We start from the raw sequence: 18,293 nt of genomic DNA on the forward strand, positions 1-18,293 counted from the left end.
TGATGCAGTACTCAAAAGATGCCTAGAATGTTTGGGTTTGAGTGGCTTCAAGTTTTCATCACACTCATTTAGGATAGGTGCAGCCTCTGAAGTGGCTCGGTTAGGGTTCCCGGATGCTGACATTAAAGAAATGGGGAGGTGGAAGTCCCAATGTTTTCGGCTATATGTGCGACCTAAACTTTTTGTTTGATTTCTAGGTACACAACACACGGTGTGGATATTGGGACATTCGTTTATATACTGGGCGCAAAAAAAGAGCGGCTCAACGCAGTTATTCAACAAATCTGTCTCTACAACCAGAATCTGTTCAGTTACTTTGGAGGGGCATTAGAGGACTGCAGTGGCATCAACTCTATTTTCATTTAAATAGGTTATGTCAAATATGGCCCTCGCCCTCTATATTGGTCATTCATTTAGGCGGGAACGAATTGGGGAACCTTAGAACTTTAGACTTGCTTTTTATGATCAAGCGGGACCGCCTTCCTTTTAGTACTATTTTCCCGGGTACAATTTTAGTTTTCTCCAAGATAGTCCCTCGTCTTTCTTGGCTCTCCTCTGATCAGAGGAGGGTCATGGAAAAGATGCGGAAAAGAGTTAATAGGGCGCAGGGAGAAATTCATGCCGCAGCTTGGTGGATATTCTTATCGCCATGTGGACTTAGAAGGTGGCTATCCAGGACTGTATAGACCTGATGGAGTGCACTTATCAGAGGTGGGATTAGATATATTCAATTTAGGCCTGCAATATAGTATAGAGGGGGCTGTGGCCACGGCGGTTGGGGTGGGCCGTCCTTGATGCTCAAGGCCGGCTTGTGGGGACTGTTATTTATATTTAAAATTGTGCTACTGTTTGAGTTCTAAAAACTGAGCAGATAGAATTATGTTTGGTTGAATTTATGGTTTAATAAAAAGGTGATTATAAAGACACTGTTGAAAACCAATAAAGGTGCCGCAGCCAAGTTTTGCCAAATAAAAAGATGGTCTTGTTGTTTTATTTTAGTTATAGTACCTGGGATTGTGGGGTTTGGGGGGGGGGGGGGGGAGTGTGTCCTACAATCTCAAGTCAGAACAAACCTTTCTCCAACTGCAGCCTAGGAAACCGGAGCTCAGACACAGCAAATTGATACATTTCTCTGCTGCTGGAAAAAAAAAAAAAAATAAATAAAAAAAAAAAAAACTTTGCTATAAACCCTCTCCTTGTTAACAATATGTTACAGCAAGACCATATCCAATCTGGGGGATGCACAGCCAGGTTTAGTACTCCTTCCATATGAGGAATTAGTTCCTGAATCAAACCAAAAAGGGAAAAACACTTAACAAAACCAACCTGGAAAGTGCAAGAGAATCTTAAAGCTGACAAAGAACTACTGTTTAATATCAATGACTTATGGTCCAATACTGTTAAAGGCATATCTGCTCTCTCCCAACAATCTCATGAGCCATTACAACTAGAGGACGCCATCAAGCAATTGAATGTTGCTTATGAGAGTTATCAAAAGACTATGGGTTATTTACTAAAGGAAAATCCACTCTGCACTGCAAGCGCACTTGGAAGTAAAGTCACTTGGAAGTAAAGTCACTGTAGATCCGAGGGGGGCATGCAAGGAAAATAAAAAAACAGCATTTTAGCTTGCACATGATTGGATGATAAAATCAGCAGAGCTTCCACTCATTTCAGATCTACCCCTTAGATTTAGAGCGACTGCACTTCCAAGTGCACTTGCGGTGCAAAGTGGATTTGCCTTTCGTAAATAACCACCTATGTGTTAAAAATCTGATCTCTTAAAGTGGTACAATACTCAATGATCATTGGAAGAATTAAAGGGATTTGAGGAGCTCAATCTTGAAAGACAATTTAGTGGTGCAAACAAAGACAAAAAGGCAGAAGTGAGAATAACACAACTTTATGAATCCAGAGTTTATCACTCTGCATCTACTAGACGCTCTACAAAATCTTCCAAATCCCTGCAATCAAGATCTTCTACACTCAGTCTACAACTCATAAAAGCCCTTGCAGATGCTGACGCTTCTAAAGCTCAGGCAGCTTTCACCCAAAATAAAGCAGAAATGAAAGCCAAAGCTGCAGCCCAAAGAGCAGAAATGGACACTGAAGCTGCACGCTAGAAATCAGAAATGGAGGTTTTGGAAAAACAATATGAGCATGCCACAGCCATGGCAAGGTTAAGGGTCTTAAAACAAGCTGCTAGTGAAAGCGAAAGAACAGTTGCAGGCACTCAGTTGTATCTTATGCCTCAGATTCTTCACATGCCTCTTCAGAACATCAGCTCCTTGTCACAGCAGCCAAAGCACTGCAGGGGAATCCACAAGTGTCAGCAATAAGGCAGTACAACCGGCACTCATGCTCAGCAGGTGCACTGGCCACTCGTGTGAACTGATGGGGCCCAGTACAGGAGGGCTGGATGGTTCCCTAACTAAAGTAAACAAACATGTATTGCCATGAACACACTTCTAGACATTATTTTGCCATGCGCTGATCACAATATATGTCTTACAATCATGCCTTTTTAATAATTGTGATTGATTAAGAACTTTAGTTAAAAATGCATGGTCGTTTTTTTTTTTTTCCTGTAAAGTATAATAGTGAAAATGTCAAATTCTTTTTAGGCCCATGCCAGAAGTACTGTAGGGTGTAGTAAGTGCCTAAGGTCATCAATACCAGGGATAGTTGGCTGGGATCCTCAGCTGCAGTTGAGTCTCTGGACAGCCAAGTGTTTTCTTATGCAACTCAAATTGATGTACATACCATTTGTTTCTGTTCACATTTCACACATTGCTAAGATGCTTAATACTATAAAAAACATTTCATATCAGAAGACAGGTTTGGTTTAATTGCAACTTTAGTACCACAAATATTACTGGCAGATTGTGGTTACATTGTATAATATGAAGACTTACCTACATGGACTTGATTTTCACTTTCAATAGCCTGGGTTCCCTTTAAGGAAAGGATATACAATTTAATTCCATAACATTTGTTATACACAACAAATACAGTCAAAGGCTTTTTTTAACCATAGTTATATAGTTAGTGAGGTTGAATAAAGACACCAGTCCATCCAGTTCAACCCGAGTGTCTACAATTGTCCCTATCCTTGTACATTGTGTCTCATTAAGATGCTCAACTATTATATAATAAAAGGTACCCATATAGTGCTGTCAATTTACACAGCACTCCACACATATATTGCTCCCTACCCTCAAGGAGCCCACAAGCCAAGGTCCCCAACTCACATTCATACACTATGGCCAATTTTGGACAGAAGCCAATTAACCTACCAGCATTTCTTTGGAGTGTGGGAGGAAACCCATGAAGGCACAGGGAGAACATGCAAACTCCAGGCAAAGATTGTCATGGTTGGGATTTGAACCAGCAACCCTTTTTACTGCTAGGTGAGAGTGCTACCAACTACACCACTGTTTGGCTACCAGAGAAGTCTTCATGAGGATGGGAAAGTTTAACCAAAGTTTTAAATAAGCCCAACAAAATCCTATATCATATTTATACTGTATATATCCTACATCAGTGATGGCGAACCTTGGCACCCCAGATGTTTTGGAACTAAAATTTCCCATGATGCTCATGCACTCTGCAGTGTAGTTGAGGGAAAATGTAGTTCCAAAACATCTGAGGTGCCAAGGTTCACCATCACTGCCCTATATCATCTGTAGATTAGAAGGGACAGTGTCCTAGGTTGTAATTAATTAAAGTCAACAAACCGGTAATAGAATAAACCTTTTCTAAGAAAAAGGACTGCAAATGTGAGACTCATTTTTGAAATGCTAGTTACCTGGCTGTTTATTTTTATTGCAGCCTCAGCATTCTTTTTACCTCCTCTGTGCAAGACCTAGGAGTGCTCCTCTAACTGGTTGGTCTAAAGAGCTAGCCATCCGTCCATGCATGTGGATTAGGCTGGACGCAGTCCCTGGTGTCTCGGTTAAATGACTCGTATTCCAGGAAGCCCCGCTGCTGGACCTCTGGGTGGCTTTTGTCATGGCCAAGTCTTGTCTGGGGTCTGCTGGGTCCACGTCAAGTGGGTAGCAGTGTCGGCAGAGTCTTCCCTAGGCACGCACACCCACACTGTGCTGGTGTTTGTCAGATGGCGGAGGTTTGGGGAGCTAAATTTAAAAATAAATGCTGCATTGGTGGGTATTGTGCCTTGTGCTCCCTGCAGCCACTAGCATATCCTGAACTCCTCCATGGGGAGTACTCGTCCGTTGGTGGCTTCTCGCATTTGCTTTACTATTGTGCCTGTGTATGAGTACTATAGCCAGCTATTGCCTGTTGAAATATAGGACATCTTTTATATTTCTTTGCGCTTTCCAGTTTTTCATTGATTTTCACTTTCACCCGAAAATAAAATAAAAATAAAAGGGGAGGGGAGAAGCATGCTTTTATGATGTCAACAATTCCCTTGGGTGGTTTGTATACTTTGCAAAAAATTATTGTATTTCTGTAGCAAATTCCTACCGTTTTGTTGCTGTTCTACACAAAAAAACAAAAAAATAAAAAACAAAAAATAAATAAAAAAATAAACACTTTCATTATATCCCGATTACTGGCAAGGCAAGGTTTAGTTAACCTCCCTGGCGGTACGATTATTTCGGATTTTAGGTGCTAAAAGCGGTACAATTATTTTGCATGAAAATTTGGCGTTTTATATTGTAGTCCTGTAATTCTTAGCAATAACTCACTTAAATCTGTCCAAACCAGAGTCTAGCAGACATCCCGGGTATGATAAAGTTTGAAAAATGAAATCATAAAAATTATATCATAATTATAAATAATTGTACCAAATAATAATATAATAAAAATTATTCAATCATCCTCACACGGGGTACCAAAAAATAAAAAATAAAAAAATTAAGTTTTTTCATCAAATCAAAAACACTGAAATTTGCTCAGTTGCAGAATTGTCACTGTCATTACTTTTCAATATTTGATGACGGATCTCCCCACAAATCGCTATCGCTCAATTCTGCGAGTGATTACAATGATCGCTGTTTTCTAGCTGGTCTAAAATCATTTTTGATGTAAAGGGACAGTTTTGGTTGCTATGGACAATCTCCAGTTTCCAGGCATAAAGAACAGTTTTTATAATATAAAACTGCATGCAGAGCACTGGGCAGACCACTAGGGACAAAGGAGATGTGGAATTATTACATACAGCAATGTAATCTGTAAGATTACATTATACTGTATGTATAGTGTTTCACTTTTTGAATTTGGCACCGATCTCCGTCCCCGTGCGTCGCAACACTCGCAGGGAACGGAGATCAGCTCCGCGATAGATCGAGCGAGACACGGCTCGCTCGTACAGCGCAGGGACATCCCTGGATCCGAGGGAGAAGGTAAGTAAGCGTCCTCCTGGATCCAGCGATGCGGTCCCGAGTCTGGCTCGGGGTTAATTAACCACCTGGTAAATCAGGGCTGTAGATTGAAGCTTCAGCCTCCCTCCAGCAGTGGCTAACCCTTTAGGGCTTGTTACTAAGCAAACAATTTTCTACTGAACTGAATTATTTGTGTGGTCTGCTTTGTTAAGTGGCATGAAAAACCCTCCTGTGAAAAGGTTATCTCTTCTCATAATGAGCAGGCTCAGATCTTTTCAAAAAAAAAAAAAAAAAAAAAAAAAAAAAAGCCCTCTTCAGGCCCTTCAATAAAGAAGATGCGGATGAACAGGACTATGAATCTTGCTTTGTTCAAGCAACCAGAGACAGATGATTGTACCGAACAGGTTGTCACATTCATTAAAATAAGTGGGCAATACACTCAAAAGGAGTATTTCCACTCACCCTGTGAAGGGGTTATGTGTTCTGACAATGAGCAGTCTCATAGCCTTCCCAGGCAAAACAGCCTCTTCAGACTCTCCAAAAGGGGAAGCTGTGGAAGAACATGACTGTATGAATCTTGCTTTAAGCAACCAAAGAGGAGGATGATGATACAGAACAGGTTGTCTGATTCACTAAACAAGTGCCCAAATACACTCAAAAGGAGTTATTTCCACTTACCCTTTGAAGAAGTAATATGTCCTGGCAATGAGCAGTCTAATCGCTTTCCTAAGCAAAATAGCCTTCTTCAGACTCTAGAAAGAGGAAGACGCAGATGAGAAGGACAGTATGTATCCTACTGGCTCAAGCAGCCAGCGATAGAGCTGATGACACCTTATAGGATGTCACGTTCAACAAGCACATTTTCAATACATGCTAAAGGAGTGGTTGCTGCTCACCCTTTGAAAGGCTTATTTGCTCTGGCAATGAGAAGCCGCCTAGCCATACCAGGAGAAATAACCTTTTTGCTAAGTTTCTGGATGGACATGACTGCATGAATATTGCTTTGTTTAAGCGACCAAGGATAAGACACCTAACAGATTGTCACATGATACTTACACCTCACCCTGTGAAAGGGTTATCTATCAGTGAGCAGTCTCCTAGTCTTTCAGGCAAACCCTGCTGGTTCAAGCAGCGAGGGATAAAGATGTCGACACCTGCCAGGTTGTCACATTCATTGAACACATGGTCAAAACATTCTAAAACGGAGTTGCCGCCATTCACTCTGTGAAAGGGTCATATTGTGACAATGAGCAGAACTTTCTCAGGCAAATTAACCCTTGCCAGATTAATTCCTACTTTGTTCAAGCAGACAGTGATTAAGATGATGGTGACCAAGTTGTCACAATTAGTTAAGTATGTGGTGAAGACACTCTTAAGGAATTACTGAATTCACCTTCTGGGTAATTTATACTGGCAGTGCCCAGTCTTCCTTTCAGGGCCATTAAAACTCGTCTCGAAAACCTTCTCAAGCCATTCAAGCCTCTTCAGTCTCTTCTTAACAGGAAGACGACGATAACTTTTTCCAGATTTTTTTTCCTCCTTTGGTAAGGTTGGTGAAAAGCTTTTAAATAGAAGTGAAGCTTTAGAGGTATTTCAAGTGCCTCCAGGGGATGACTTGACAATTCCCTTAGGGTGGCCAAATCAAGTGCTTGTTCTACAAGATTGTAGCATGTTGTCACAGCAGGTGGTTAAAGTTATGCCTTTTGAACAGGAAGGAGTCCAGGGTTTGGGATCACTCCTTTGGTCAGTGTGTGTCCCTTGTGGATTGTCCAGATGCACGACCTTACCATCAGAAGATGCTGTGGCCTTCAAGAATGTACTCAATCAATACATTGTTCTTGATTTAAAAGGTGAAGCCTAAATAGTGGTCAGTTTGGCTTCCTGCCTCAAGATGAAAGTCTGTTAAAAGGAGACTGAAGCTCAACGCTGCCACGCTCACTCCAGGAAGGTTAGCTTTTGCATTTCTGGCTGGGAGTCCCAGGCAAAAACTGGTAAACCAGCACATAGTCCAGTCCATGAAGAGCTCCATGTCAGGATGCCTTCTGGTATTTTGGGAGTGTGCCACTTCGTGGCTTCTCTGTGGACATAGGTACAGCTTTAGTGATGGACACATGGTCCCTTAAGGCAAGCATTGCAGATCTTTCGTCCATGTCTCAGATTGAGCCACAGAAATCACCTTGCTCCAGTAGCTCAGGTCAGGGGCAGATCCAGAGTGTAGTCTCGGGAGGGTGACTGCCAGAAAATACGTTTTTTTGCGGGCAATTTATCGGGGACATGGCTGGTGTTGGCGCTTCAATCATCCCGGCACCATGGTTAATATGGTGTCAGGATGTTGGAAGCGCATTATTTGTATTATTACATTGTTATATAAAATGAAATGGTTCAACTCACCATAATGCAGAATCAGCGAGAGCCCCGAGTGTGTCACCTGCCACCAGTTGCAGATTGTCACTTGCCACGCCACACGTTGCGGACTGTCACTTGCCACGCCACCTGCCACACGTTGCGGACTGTCACTTGCCACGCCACCTGCCACATGTTGCGGACTTTCACTTGCCACGCCACCTGCCACATGTTGCGGACTGTCACTTGCCACGCCACCTGCCCCACGTTGCAGATTGTCACCTGCCACCAGATATGGATTGCCACATCACCTGCCACACATTGCGGATTGTCACTTGCCACGCCACCTGCCACACATTGCGGACTGTCACTTGCCACACCACCTGCCACACATTGCGGACTGTCACTTGCCACACCACCTGCCACACATTGCGGACTGTCACTTGCCACACGTTGCGGATTGTCACTTGCCACATCACCTGCCACCAGATACAGATTTCCACTTGCCATGTCACCTGTCATTTGTTGCCGATGATCACTTGCCACGTCACTTTCCGGTCAGGGGCGGAGGCCTGCATTCAGTGTGAGTGATTGGAATGAGTATGGACAAGATGGAGGGAGGAGGTGCTGCAGGTGGGAGGGGCCAACACACTCAGGGGCGGACGCATAGAAGGAAGATTGCTGGCGCACTGCCTCTGCCACACAGTGCCACTACTCACTACTGCAGCAACAACTGTTCCCCTAGGCTCCCCCAGGCAGCTCCTGTCACGTCGGCTCAGAGTCTGAGACTCCAAGTCCGATGTTAGTCACGTGACTGACTCAACGACATCACTCGTGATCAGCGGCGCAGAGAGAGAGACTCTGGCATAGCAGTGCTGCAGCCTGCAAGTGACGGACAATGAAATCATGTCAGTCGGTGTGATATTTTCATCCGCCCCTGGCTCAGGAAGGCTCTGTCAAACTCTTGCTCACGTTCAAATCGGGTTTCTGGACCAGTGGCCTAAACTTGTGGTTGGAGAAACAAAACCTTCTGCAATGTCATTCCCTTATGACGACCTAGTGGCTGGTGGTGCAGGCAGACACCAGGAAAGTAGTAGGGGAACCCTACTTTAAGGGCAATGAGCTCAGGGCCAATGGCCTTTTTCAAGGGTCCAAGATGGCGATTCGTACTCTAGAACGTTGGACATTTCTGGAGGCTCCTAGCCTGTCACATCATCTGGGGTGAACCTGTCCTGGTGAAGTTAAACAGCGTCTACATCTGGAAACAAGGCTCAGTCTCTCCCTCCTGAAGGTTTCTCAGATTCTAGAATGTGCCCAAGTCAATCTTCTGCAGCTATCTGCAGCCTGTGCGCCTAGTCAGAAGAATCTTCAGGCAAACTATTTGTCCAGGACAATTCTGGACCACAATGAATGGTCCAGACTACTGCGAGTCTTTTGTGAACTAACAGAGCTTGGTATTTTCTTCCACCAGAGGTAGATCTGTTCACATCCACAGTCAACACCAAGTTGCTGAAGTGTTATTCCAGGGTCCATAATCCTCAAACAATTGGGATGGAGGTGCTGAACTCAGAGTGGATCTCCAAGATTGCATATGCCTGTCTGCCACTCCCTCAGATTCCGGCTGAGGATTCCAGATTGGCCAAAGAGGCCTTAGTACGCTCTACTCCTCCTAATGAGTGTCAAGGATCAACTCACTCTGCCCAGGACCGGATTAACATAGGGGCTATTGGAGCTGCAGCTCCAGGCCCCTTTCTCAAGATAGACCCATTTGCCCCCCAAAAAAAAAGAAGAAAAAAAAAAAAAAGAAGATCGACTTTGAGGATGGTAGCTCAGCGATCAGGAGTCACAGAGACCCCACATTTGGGGGGTAGGTAGCTAAAGACCCACTCCAGCACTGGTTAATATTGGGGCTGCTATCATCTATGGTTCTGGAGATACGGGGCTCCTTGCGGAGCCTGTCAGAAGCTACATACAGAGCGGCCAGTTTAAATACAAGCTGGAACACTCTGCAGCAGACAGAGGATGAACTCACAGTGCTTATAATAATTATTTGTATATTACTTATGATAATTAACCCCTTACCACCCAGGCCCATTTTGAGACTTCTCTCCTACATGTAAAAATCATTTTTTTTATGCTAGAAAATTACTCAGAACCCTCAAGCATTATATATTGTTTTAGCAGACACCCTATGGAATAAAATGGTGGTCTTTGCACCTTTTTATGTTACACAATATTTGCGCAGCAATTTTTCAAACTTTTTTTTGTAAAGAAACTGTTTCATTTATAAAAAAAAAAAAACACTAAAGGTAGCACGATTTGTTGTGTACTAAGCGATGCTTTAAATTTTTTTTACAGGTTACATGTTTAGAGTTACAGAGGAGGTCTAGTGCTAGAATTATTGTTCTCGCTCTAACGATCGTGGTGTATGTAACCTGCGTGTATCTGGCTCTGATACTAACCAGTGCCTACCCAGGGACTGACTAGTATCTCTCCCCAGCCTGTCCCCACACACCCTCTCATCTGCTGACCTGTGAATGGGGCAATCACTCCCGCAGTGTTATTGTGTTCTGCCAGTGATTACATTGATTAGTGTTGCTAACTATAGCTGGCAGCACTGTTTGTTTTGGGGAAAACCTGACAGGCTGGTTGTACTCAAGTCGGTTAATAGGTTGACTTGTGTAAAACCAGCTAGCCCATACATAGATCGACTATGACTGGTCTCTGCTTAATTTGTGTAATTTCCATCCATGTGTGGCCCGCTTAACCACTACGCAGTCCCTAAACATTGTTCCACAAACCTTTTCATTTTTCCTTCATCCTCCTCTCCTATACATAGTACCCAGTGTCAAACTCTCCACACTTCTGTACATACTACTCACTGTCATACCCTCCATACTCCTCTCCTATACATAAAGCCCACCGTCATACCCTCCCTCCACACTTCTCTCCTCTAATTACTGCTTACTGTCCTACTCTCCACACTTCTCTCCTGTACATAGTGCCCACTGTCATACCCTCCACACTCCTGTACATATTGCTCACGGTCATACCCTCTACACTCTTCTCTTATACATAGTGCCCAATGTCATACCCTCTACACTCCTCTGCTGTGCATACTGCCCACTGTCATACCCTTTACACTCCTCTCCTGTACATAGTGCCTTCTGCCATACCCTATACACTCCTCTCATGTACATAGTGCCCACTGTTAGACCCTCCACATACCATCCATACTCCTCCCCTATGCCTCTTACCCACAAAAACTGTTCTTTAAAATTATACTGAATATCCTCAATGGTACCAGCTCTAGAATGGGTACACTTTTGTTCAACTAAAGGAAATCTCACAGTCCTCATATTTGTTCTTCCCCATTATTAGTACTTATTTAATTTTATAATTACTATTGTGATGTATAGAGGAACATAGGGGATGTCAGCTACTCTAAATATAGCACTTGTTAAAAAAAAGCGTCCCTTAAAAATATTTTTGAAATGTTGACAACTATGCACTTAGGCACTGCCCAAGGGCCACAGGGTCAATAGGGGGCCCCATGAGAGGCTCCTGTGATATTAAAGCGGTAGTAAACTTTTCCAACATTACTACTTTTTAGAGGCCCTGGGGTAGGTTATGCCATAATTTACAAGTATGCACAGCATATTAGCACATTAGGGCACACTTAAATTGTCAGACTGAGCCCTCCAGTGCTGTGCTGTGATCAATCTGGCGGGGCCCGGGCACTTCCATCTTCACCCGGTCCTCCTGTGCCTTCGGTCACTTGCCTTGGCAAGGCTGCGTTGATGTCATTCCCACACATGCTCATGTGCATCCTCTTTCTCTCATCCCCCTCTCTCTCATCCTTCCTCCCTTACCCCTCACACCTCTTTCATCCCCTTTTTCTCTCTCTCTCTCTCTCATCCTCCCTCTCTCTCCAATTTAATTTGTTATAACAAAAATTAGTTAGTATTTTTATTTATTTATGGTTTATAAAAGGCCCCCTCCAAAATCCTCAGCACCAGGCCCATGATGTTCTTAATCTGGCCCTGACTCTGCCTGCAAGATCAAATCTTCTCCAAAGTCCCATTTGTCCAGCACCTGGACAGACTCAGGTTGACGGCCTGGGTCTTGTGAGGCAGAGGCTAATAGATCTCAAATGCTCTGTAAAAGTTGTGAATACTCTTACGAAAACAAGAAAGGACAGTGCCAACAGTGCCTATAGTAGAATATGGCATAAATTCACAGGTTTGCTGCTGATCAAGATTTTACACGGAACTCTTCAGAAGTCTGTCATGTTCTGAAGTTTTTGCAGATGGGGCTTGATTTAGGTCTAAGCGTAAGTACGCTATAGGCACACATTTTGGCTAGCTCTGCCTTCACCGGTTCACTGGCATACAGTGAGCATCCAACACATAATTATACTGTTTTCTTAAGATACAATTTGGTTGAAACCTCGGATTGTTGTTTCGGAAGAGGATCTTCCATTGGTGTTGGACGTTTTTGCATCAGATGCCTTCAATCACCCTGTGATACCCCTCACTGAAAACTGCTTTCCTGGAGGCAACAACATCAGCCAGAAGAGAGTCGGTATTAGAGGCCTTGGGGTTTAAAAAAAACCCATACTCACGTTCTTTCCGGACAGGGTGGTACTTATGCCAATGTTTGAATTTGTGCCTGAAGTGACCTTCAGAGTCCATATCACACAAGAGGTTGTCCTTCCTATGTTTCTTTTTGGGGAGCAGCCAAGAAGTTAGCCCATCGGATGTGGGCCAAGCTTTAAAAAATATATCATATCAAGGCGACTTCTGGCATCAGGAAGTCGAAGCATCGGTTTGTCATTCCAGGTGGAACTCTTAATGAATTCACGGGTTCCAACAAGATTATTGCCTCTTGGTTGGTGAAGCTCATCCCCTTGGCCTACAAGTTGAAAGGGTTGGCTGTGCCAGGGGAATCACAACACTCTTCACTAGAAGACAGCTACATGGGCATCAAAATATATACTGTACGTTCTGTATAGAAACTGCCTTAATGACAATTGCATCCTGGCTTCTGTTTTTAGCCAAAATACAGGTGTGTGTGTGGCATTATCCCTCCCCTGTGTGGCTAGTTAGTTCCCAGCAGTGCTGAAATAGAGCCGTCAGGAAACGGAAAATTGAATGACATATACTTACCGTAATTTTACTTTTCTGACGAGCTCCATGGCAGCACAGATCCCACCCAGCTTGGTAGGACTAGTTACAGAATGCTGAGGCTGCAGATGGGCTCAAATTTCTGAGTTAAGGTCCTGGAAGCATGGGGGCAGGGCATATACCCAGCTGTGTTGCCATGAAGTTTGTCAGGAAAGGAAAATTATAGTTAGGATCGGGCATTACATTTTCTGTTATTGTGCTGGAATGCAGAACAGCTGAGGCAGCAGTGCAGTAGAGAGGGAGCATTGTGGCAGTGGTTACGGGGGTAAGAAAAATCACTGAACATCAATGCTGCATTTATTTTCAAAAAGATAAGGAGTTAGAACACTATGGCTACTGGAGACTTTTTATTTGCTGCACCCACGATTTTGTGTCAGCATTGTTTTTTTTTATGCTTCCAGGATACTGATCCTAGGGAATTATTATTGCATTAACTGATACCAATCATGGGGGCTTTATTGTTGTGTCCACTGACACCAATGTTGAGGTCTTAATAATGGATCCACTGACAATGTTAGGAGTTCTATTTTGTACACTGGACACAAATTTTAGGGGTTATTTTTGCATCCACTGACACGAATGCTAAGAGTTATTGCTACTGATGACCTATTCTACTCCCATTTTCTATTCAGTGTATTTCTAAAACATGTTGGGGCCCCTTATTGGGCAGCCGTTTGCACTATGCCGACTCTAGACTTGGCCCACTTCTTTTACGTTGGGTTAGTCACCTACCTTCTGTGGAGGTGACTACATATAGGCTATGGTAAGCTTATCCAGCAAATCAACTATACAAAATAAAAGCACGTAAGTGAATGAGATCATGCAGTCTGGCCCATATCACTAGTTGAAGTCTAATACAGGGGAGAGAGGGAGAGGGAGAGGGAGAGGGAGAGGAAGAGGGAGAGGTCACCCCCGGGGAGTCAAGATCAATAGTACTGGACAGGCGGTGGGGATTCTAGGTAGTGGGTCCATGAGCGTATTGGTGGAACTCGTCAGAAAAGCGAAAGAGATCCCAGTAGAACCATCTGGACTTATGTTCCTCTGACTTATCCCGCAAGGCAGAGGTCATGTCTTCCATTTGCTCAATATCCTTCACTCTCGCGAACCATTGGGCCAACGTTGGCGCAGACTATTGTTTCCATAGGGGTGGGATGATTGCCCGTGCAGCATTAAGGAGATGTTTGAGAAGGGATTTATGATAACGTTTCCTTGATAGGGGGGTAAGGTTGAGGAGGACCGCAGCTGGGTTATCACGTAGGGAGATGTCTGAGTTTCTGTATGAGCTTGAGCACTGCCTGCCAGAAAGTTTGAAGCACAGGGCAATCCCAGAAAATATGTAAGAGGGTGCCTGAGTGTAGGCCACACCGCCAGCAACGGTCAGTTTGCAGAGGGAATATCTTAGCCAGCACAGAAGGGGTTCTATACCAACGCGTCACTATTTTATACGTAGTCTCTTGATATTTGCTGCATAGGGAAGATTTTTGTGCGAAAAAGAGAATACGATTCTTTTGGGGTTCTGTGAAGGTGACTTGCAGGTCCCTCTCCCATTTTGCTAAGAATGGGGGGTCTTCAGTGGTGTGAAGGTCTAGTAAGGATTTGTGGAAGTGAGATAGTTGATTAATCTTCCAGCGATCAAATGAGGAAGGGGCCAGACCACCGAGCAAATTCTCCGCAGTGAGCCATCCGGAAGAACCCATTAGCGAAGAGGCTCTCATGAGTCCCTGTGGGGCCCACGAGAGAAAAAAATGGGTCAGTGAGGCCAGGTATAAAGTCCGGGTGCCCGACAAGTAGCGTCATTGGGGATGGAAAATCTCTTAGTGAAGATAAACGGAAGAACCCTTTCAGTCCCATAAGAGTTGGTCCAATCACAGTGGGTGAGTAGTCAAGTGGGTGGCAGAAGTTTTCCCTACCCAAGGTAGACCTGCGAGTGGGGCACGAGCCGCCTCTCGTTCCAGCGACACCCAGAGTTTCGAGTTGCTGTGCCGACACCAGTCCACCACCCTGGTCATATGTGCTGCCGTGTAGTATAGAGCAGGATCCGGAAATCCGAGTCCGCCCTTGGTCTTTGGTCGTAGTAGCAATGCTCTGCCAAGACGTGGGCGTTTACCACGCCAGATGAATCTGATAAATATGGAGCGCACAGCGTGAAAGAACGTCTGAGGTATCTTGATGGGCAGAGCCTGCAATAAGTACAGAAGTCTGGGCATTGTATTCATTTTCAGTACATTACAACGGCCGAACCAGGAAAGGGCCAGCGAGTCCCACTTTTTAAAGGTCAGCAGTGAGCATAGACAAGAGGGGCTTGTAGTTGAGGGTAAAAACATCATGCAAATTTGCAGGAATTTTTGTACCCGGGTATTTAATTGAGTGAGTGGCCCATTTGAACGGGAAAAAGGGGCGTAGATTGGAGATGGTAGAGTCTGCTATGGAAATATTCAGGGCTTCTGATTTTTGTAGATTAACTTCAAAATTAGAGAGGGTGCCGTAGCGCCTCAGCTCCTGTAACAGGGAGGGTAGGGAGGTAAGGGGCTCAGAAATGTAAAATAGAAGGTCATCAGCATAAGCAGCAACTTTGTGTTGAGATTTGCCTGATTGAATGCCTCTAATGGACTGATTGCCTCGGATATGGTGTAAAAAAGGTTCCAGGGAAAGGACGAATAGCATTGGGGACAGGGGGCAGCCCTGTCTGGTGCCATTCGAGATAGGGTAAATGGATATGATTCCTGCCCTTTTCCTGACTGTTACTGTGGGATTATCATAGGATGGCCGATATCCATGACAGGATGGGATCTGGCATTCCTATGAATTTAAGTGTCTCCTGGAGAAAAGACCAGTCCACCCTGTCAAAGGCCTTCTCAGCGTCTGTGGATAGAAGCAGCAGGGGCACCTGGGATTGTTTTGCTTTTTCTATAATATTTAGTGTCCGAATGGTGTTATCTCTAGTCTCTCTAGTCTGGATAAAACCGACTTGGTCTGGTACAATGAGGCGCAAGGATTTTAGTGAATAGTTTCACATCACAGTTCAGAAGGGAAATTGGCCTATAACTGGCGCATAGTAGTGGGTCCTTGTCTGGTTTAGGGATCACAGATATAGAGGCGCGTAGCATGTCTGTAGGGAGGCTGTGACCTTCGTTCACAGCATTGAAGGCCGCAAGAAAGAAAGGCGCCAGAGAGTCCTGGTACATTTTGTAGTAAAGGAGGGTGAATCCGTCAGGTCCGGGGGCCTTACCGGACTGAGTGTCTGCTATGGCGGATGTGAACTCCTCCGTAGTAATGGGCTTAGACAGTTCTTCTTGCTCCTCTATTGTCAATGTAGGGAGGTCGGTTTCTTGAAGGTAATTGCGGATATCTGGAGCTTTTTGGGGCCTCGGTCGAGAGGTGGACAGTGGGTCCAAATTATATAAATTGGAGTAAAAGGCGCGGAAAGTCTCCACTAGTTCTGGGGAAGAATGAATTTTGGAGCCCGATGACGAAAGAAGAGCGGGAACGTACGTCTGAGAGCGCTTGGCACGTAAAGCATTGGCCAGAAGACGGCCACATTTGTCACCATATTCATAGAATGAATGACAGGCTACTGCTCTTCTAACTTGTTCTCACACACACACAGCCCGCCTTCACATCACCTCACACACTTCAGATGCAGATGTCACACACACACACACACACACACACACACACACACACAGCAGAACGAAGCGGTCTCCTCCCCCTCCCCCTTCTCATTCAACTCGGTATATACACACACACACACACACACACACACACACACACACACACACACACACACACACACGAGGAGGGGGAGCAGGAACACGCGCTGACTTCTTCAGGTTTGTACAAACCTTTCTGTGTTTTATAGCTAGACAAGGAGGAGGGGGAGAGAGTGGCAGGGATTGGGAAGGAGGAAACTAAAACAATGCATAGCCTGTACATACACAGTACGGCCTGAGATAGAACTACAGGTCCCATGTTGTGCACCACCATTGCAACCTGTGATAAGACTAGAAGTTTCAGCATGCCTTGTTCCTCTCTTGCAACCTGTGATAGGGTTACAGGTCCCACTATGCTCTGCAGGATCATTGCAGCCTGTGATAAGACTAGAAGCTCCAGCATGCCTTGCTCCTCTATTGCAGCCTGTGATAGAACTACAGGTCCCAGCATGAATGCTCTGCACTTTCATTGTAGTATAGGTTACTGGGTGGCTGGGCAGGAAATACAAGTCCCAACATGCTTTACAGTGGTGGGGCTGAAGACCAGGGGGGTACAGAGGTGAGAGATGTGCAGGAGGTACAGTGTTGGGGAAGAAAATCAGGGGGTGTAAAGCAGTGGAGCAGATATGAAAGGAGGTGTATTGATGGGGCAGATGAGAAAGCGGGTTACATTGGTGGGGTAGATACTTTTGGAATCAGGCTTTTAGCTGCGTTCAATGAATAAGGTATCAAGGTATTCTTATATTGGGCTAGTGTTTTACCCCTGTCATGGAACAAACATGTCCACGGCTCCTTCTTGACTTGCTCCCCTGTTATTTGATAAATATTATCTATAATTTTTTCCCCAATATGGTTGAATCTTCACACATCCCCACCATAAATGTTCATAGGTTCCCAAGGCATCACAACCCCTCCAGCACATTGATGGCGTCCCTACACTAAACTTCTGTGCTCTTTGTGGGACTACATACCATCTCACCATCAGTTTATAACACATTTCTGTTGTCCTAACGTCTCTGGAGGTAGTACACACTGCTCTTAAGATCCTACCTCTATGTTCCTCATCCCGTAAATCTCCTATTTCTTCCTCCCATTTCCTCAAGTAGGGTGGGTATTTGGGTTCTATTTCCTCTCCTAATATTTTATATATTTTAGACATACTCTGTCCCAGGTACCGTGAGGAGGAGAGTAACCTCTCCATAGGCCTCATATTACCTTTTCCTCGCAGGGGCTGGGGGAGTGTCTGCGTAAAATGTTGTATTTGTGCATATCTCCATCTAATGGTCCGTTTCCCCATTTTTGTGTCAATTCATTAAAAGTGCACATTCTGTTTCCTATAATCACATCCTGTAAGGTTATATCATTTTTCTTTGCCCATCTAATAAAGTACATGTGCTCATCCTTCCCAGGCTTAAAGTAATTTGTGTCTAATAAAGAAATTAAAGGAGAGTTGAATTGCCAGTGATATAAATTACTCAGTCCATCCCAAACCTTAAGTGTTTTTTGTTAATGGATTTGTGCTACTTGATAAATTCACGATATTGCTGTGGGACCCACAAACTTTTCCCTAAATCCACTTTGCTTTGAGCTTTCTCAATACCCACCCACCCCTTACTATCTTTGTCATGTATCCAACCTGTTATTTGTGATATGATAATTGCCTGATAACATCTCTTAAAATCTGGTGCTGCTAATTCCCCCTTTAC

General features: G+C 44.3%; 1 protein-coding gene across 1 annotated transcript in view; it reads right to left on the minus strand.

Annotated features, from left to right (window-relative positions):
• The window catches only part of LOC143986684 (uncharacterized), an 83,125-nt gene extending 65,212 nt beyond the window's left edge, over nt 1-17,913 (minus strand). The window contains exons 1-2 of the mRNA XM_077485090.1: nt 17,803-17,913; nt 2,916-2,955 (exon numbers count right to left, since the gene is read on the minus strand). Coding sequence (XP_077341216.1) covers nt 2,916-2,955; nt 17,803-17,913 — 151 coding nt within the window. The remainder of the gene's footprint in view (nt 1-2,915; nt 2,956-17,802) is intronic.
• Between the last annotated feature and the right edge of the window lie 380 nt (nt 17,914-18,293).

This window comes from Lithobates pipiens, unplaced genomic scaffold (assembly GCF_037356315.1).
Source record: "Lithobates pipiens isolate NorthernLeopardFrog02 unplaced genomic scaffold, aLitPip1_a1.2 Scaffold_18, whole genome shotgun sequence".
Lineage (NCBI taxonomy): Eukaryota > Metazoa > Chordata > Amphibia > Anura > Ranidae > Lithobates > Lithobates pipiens.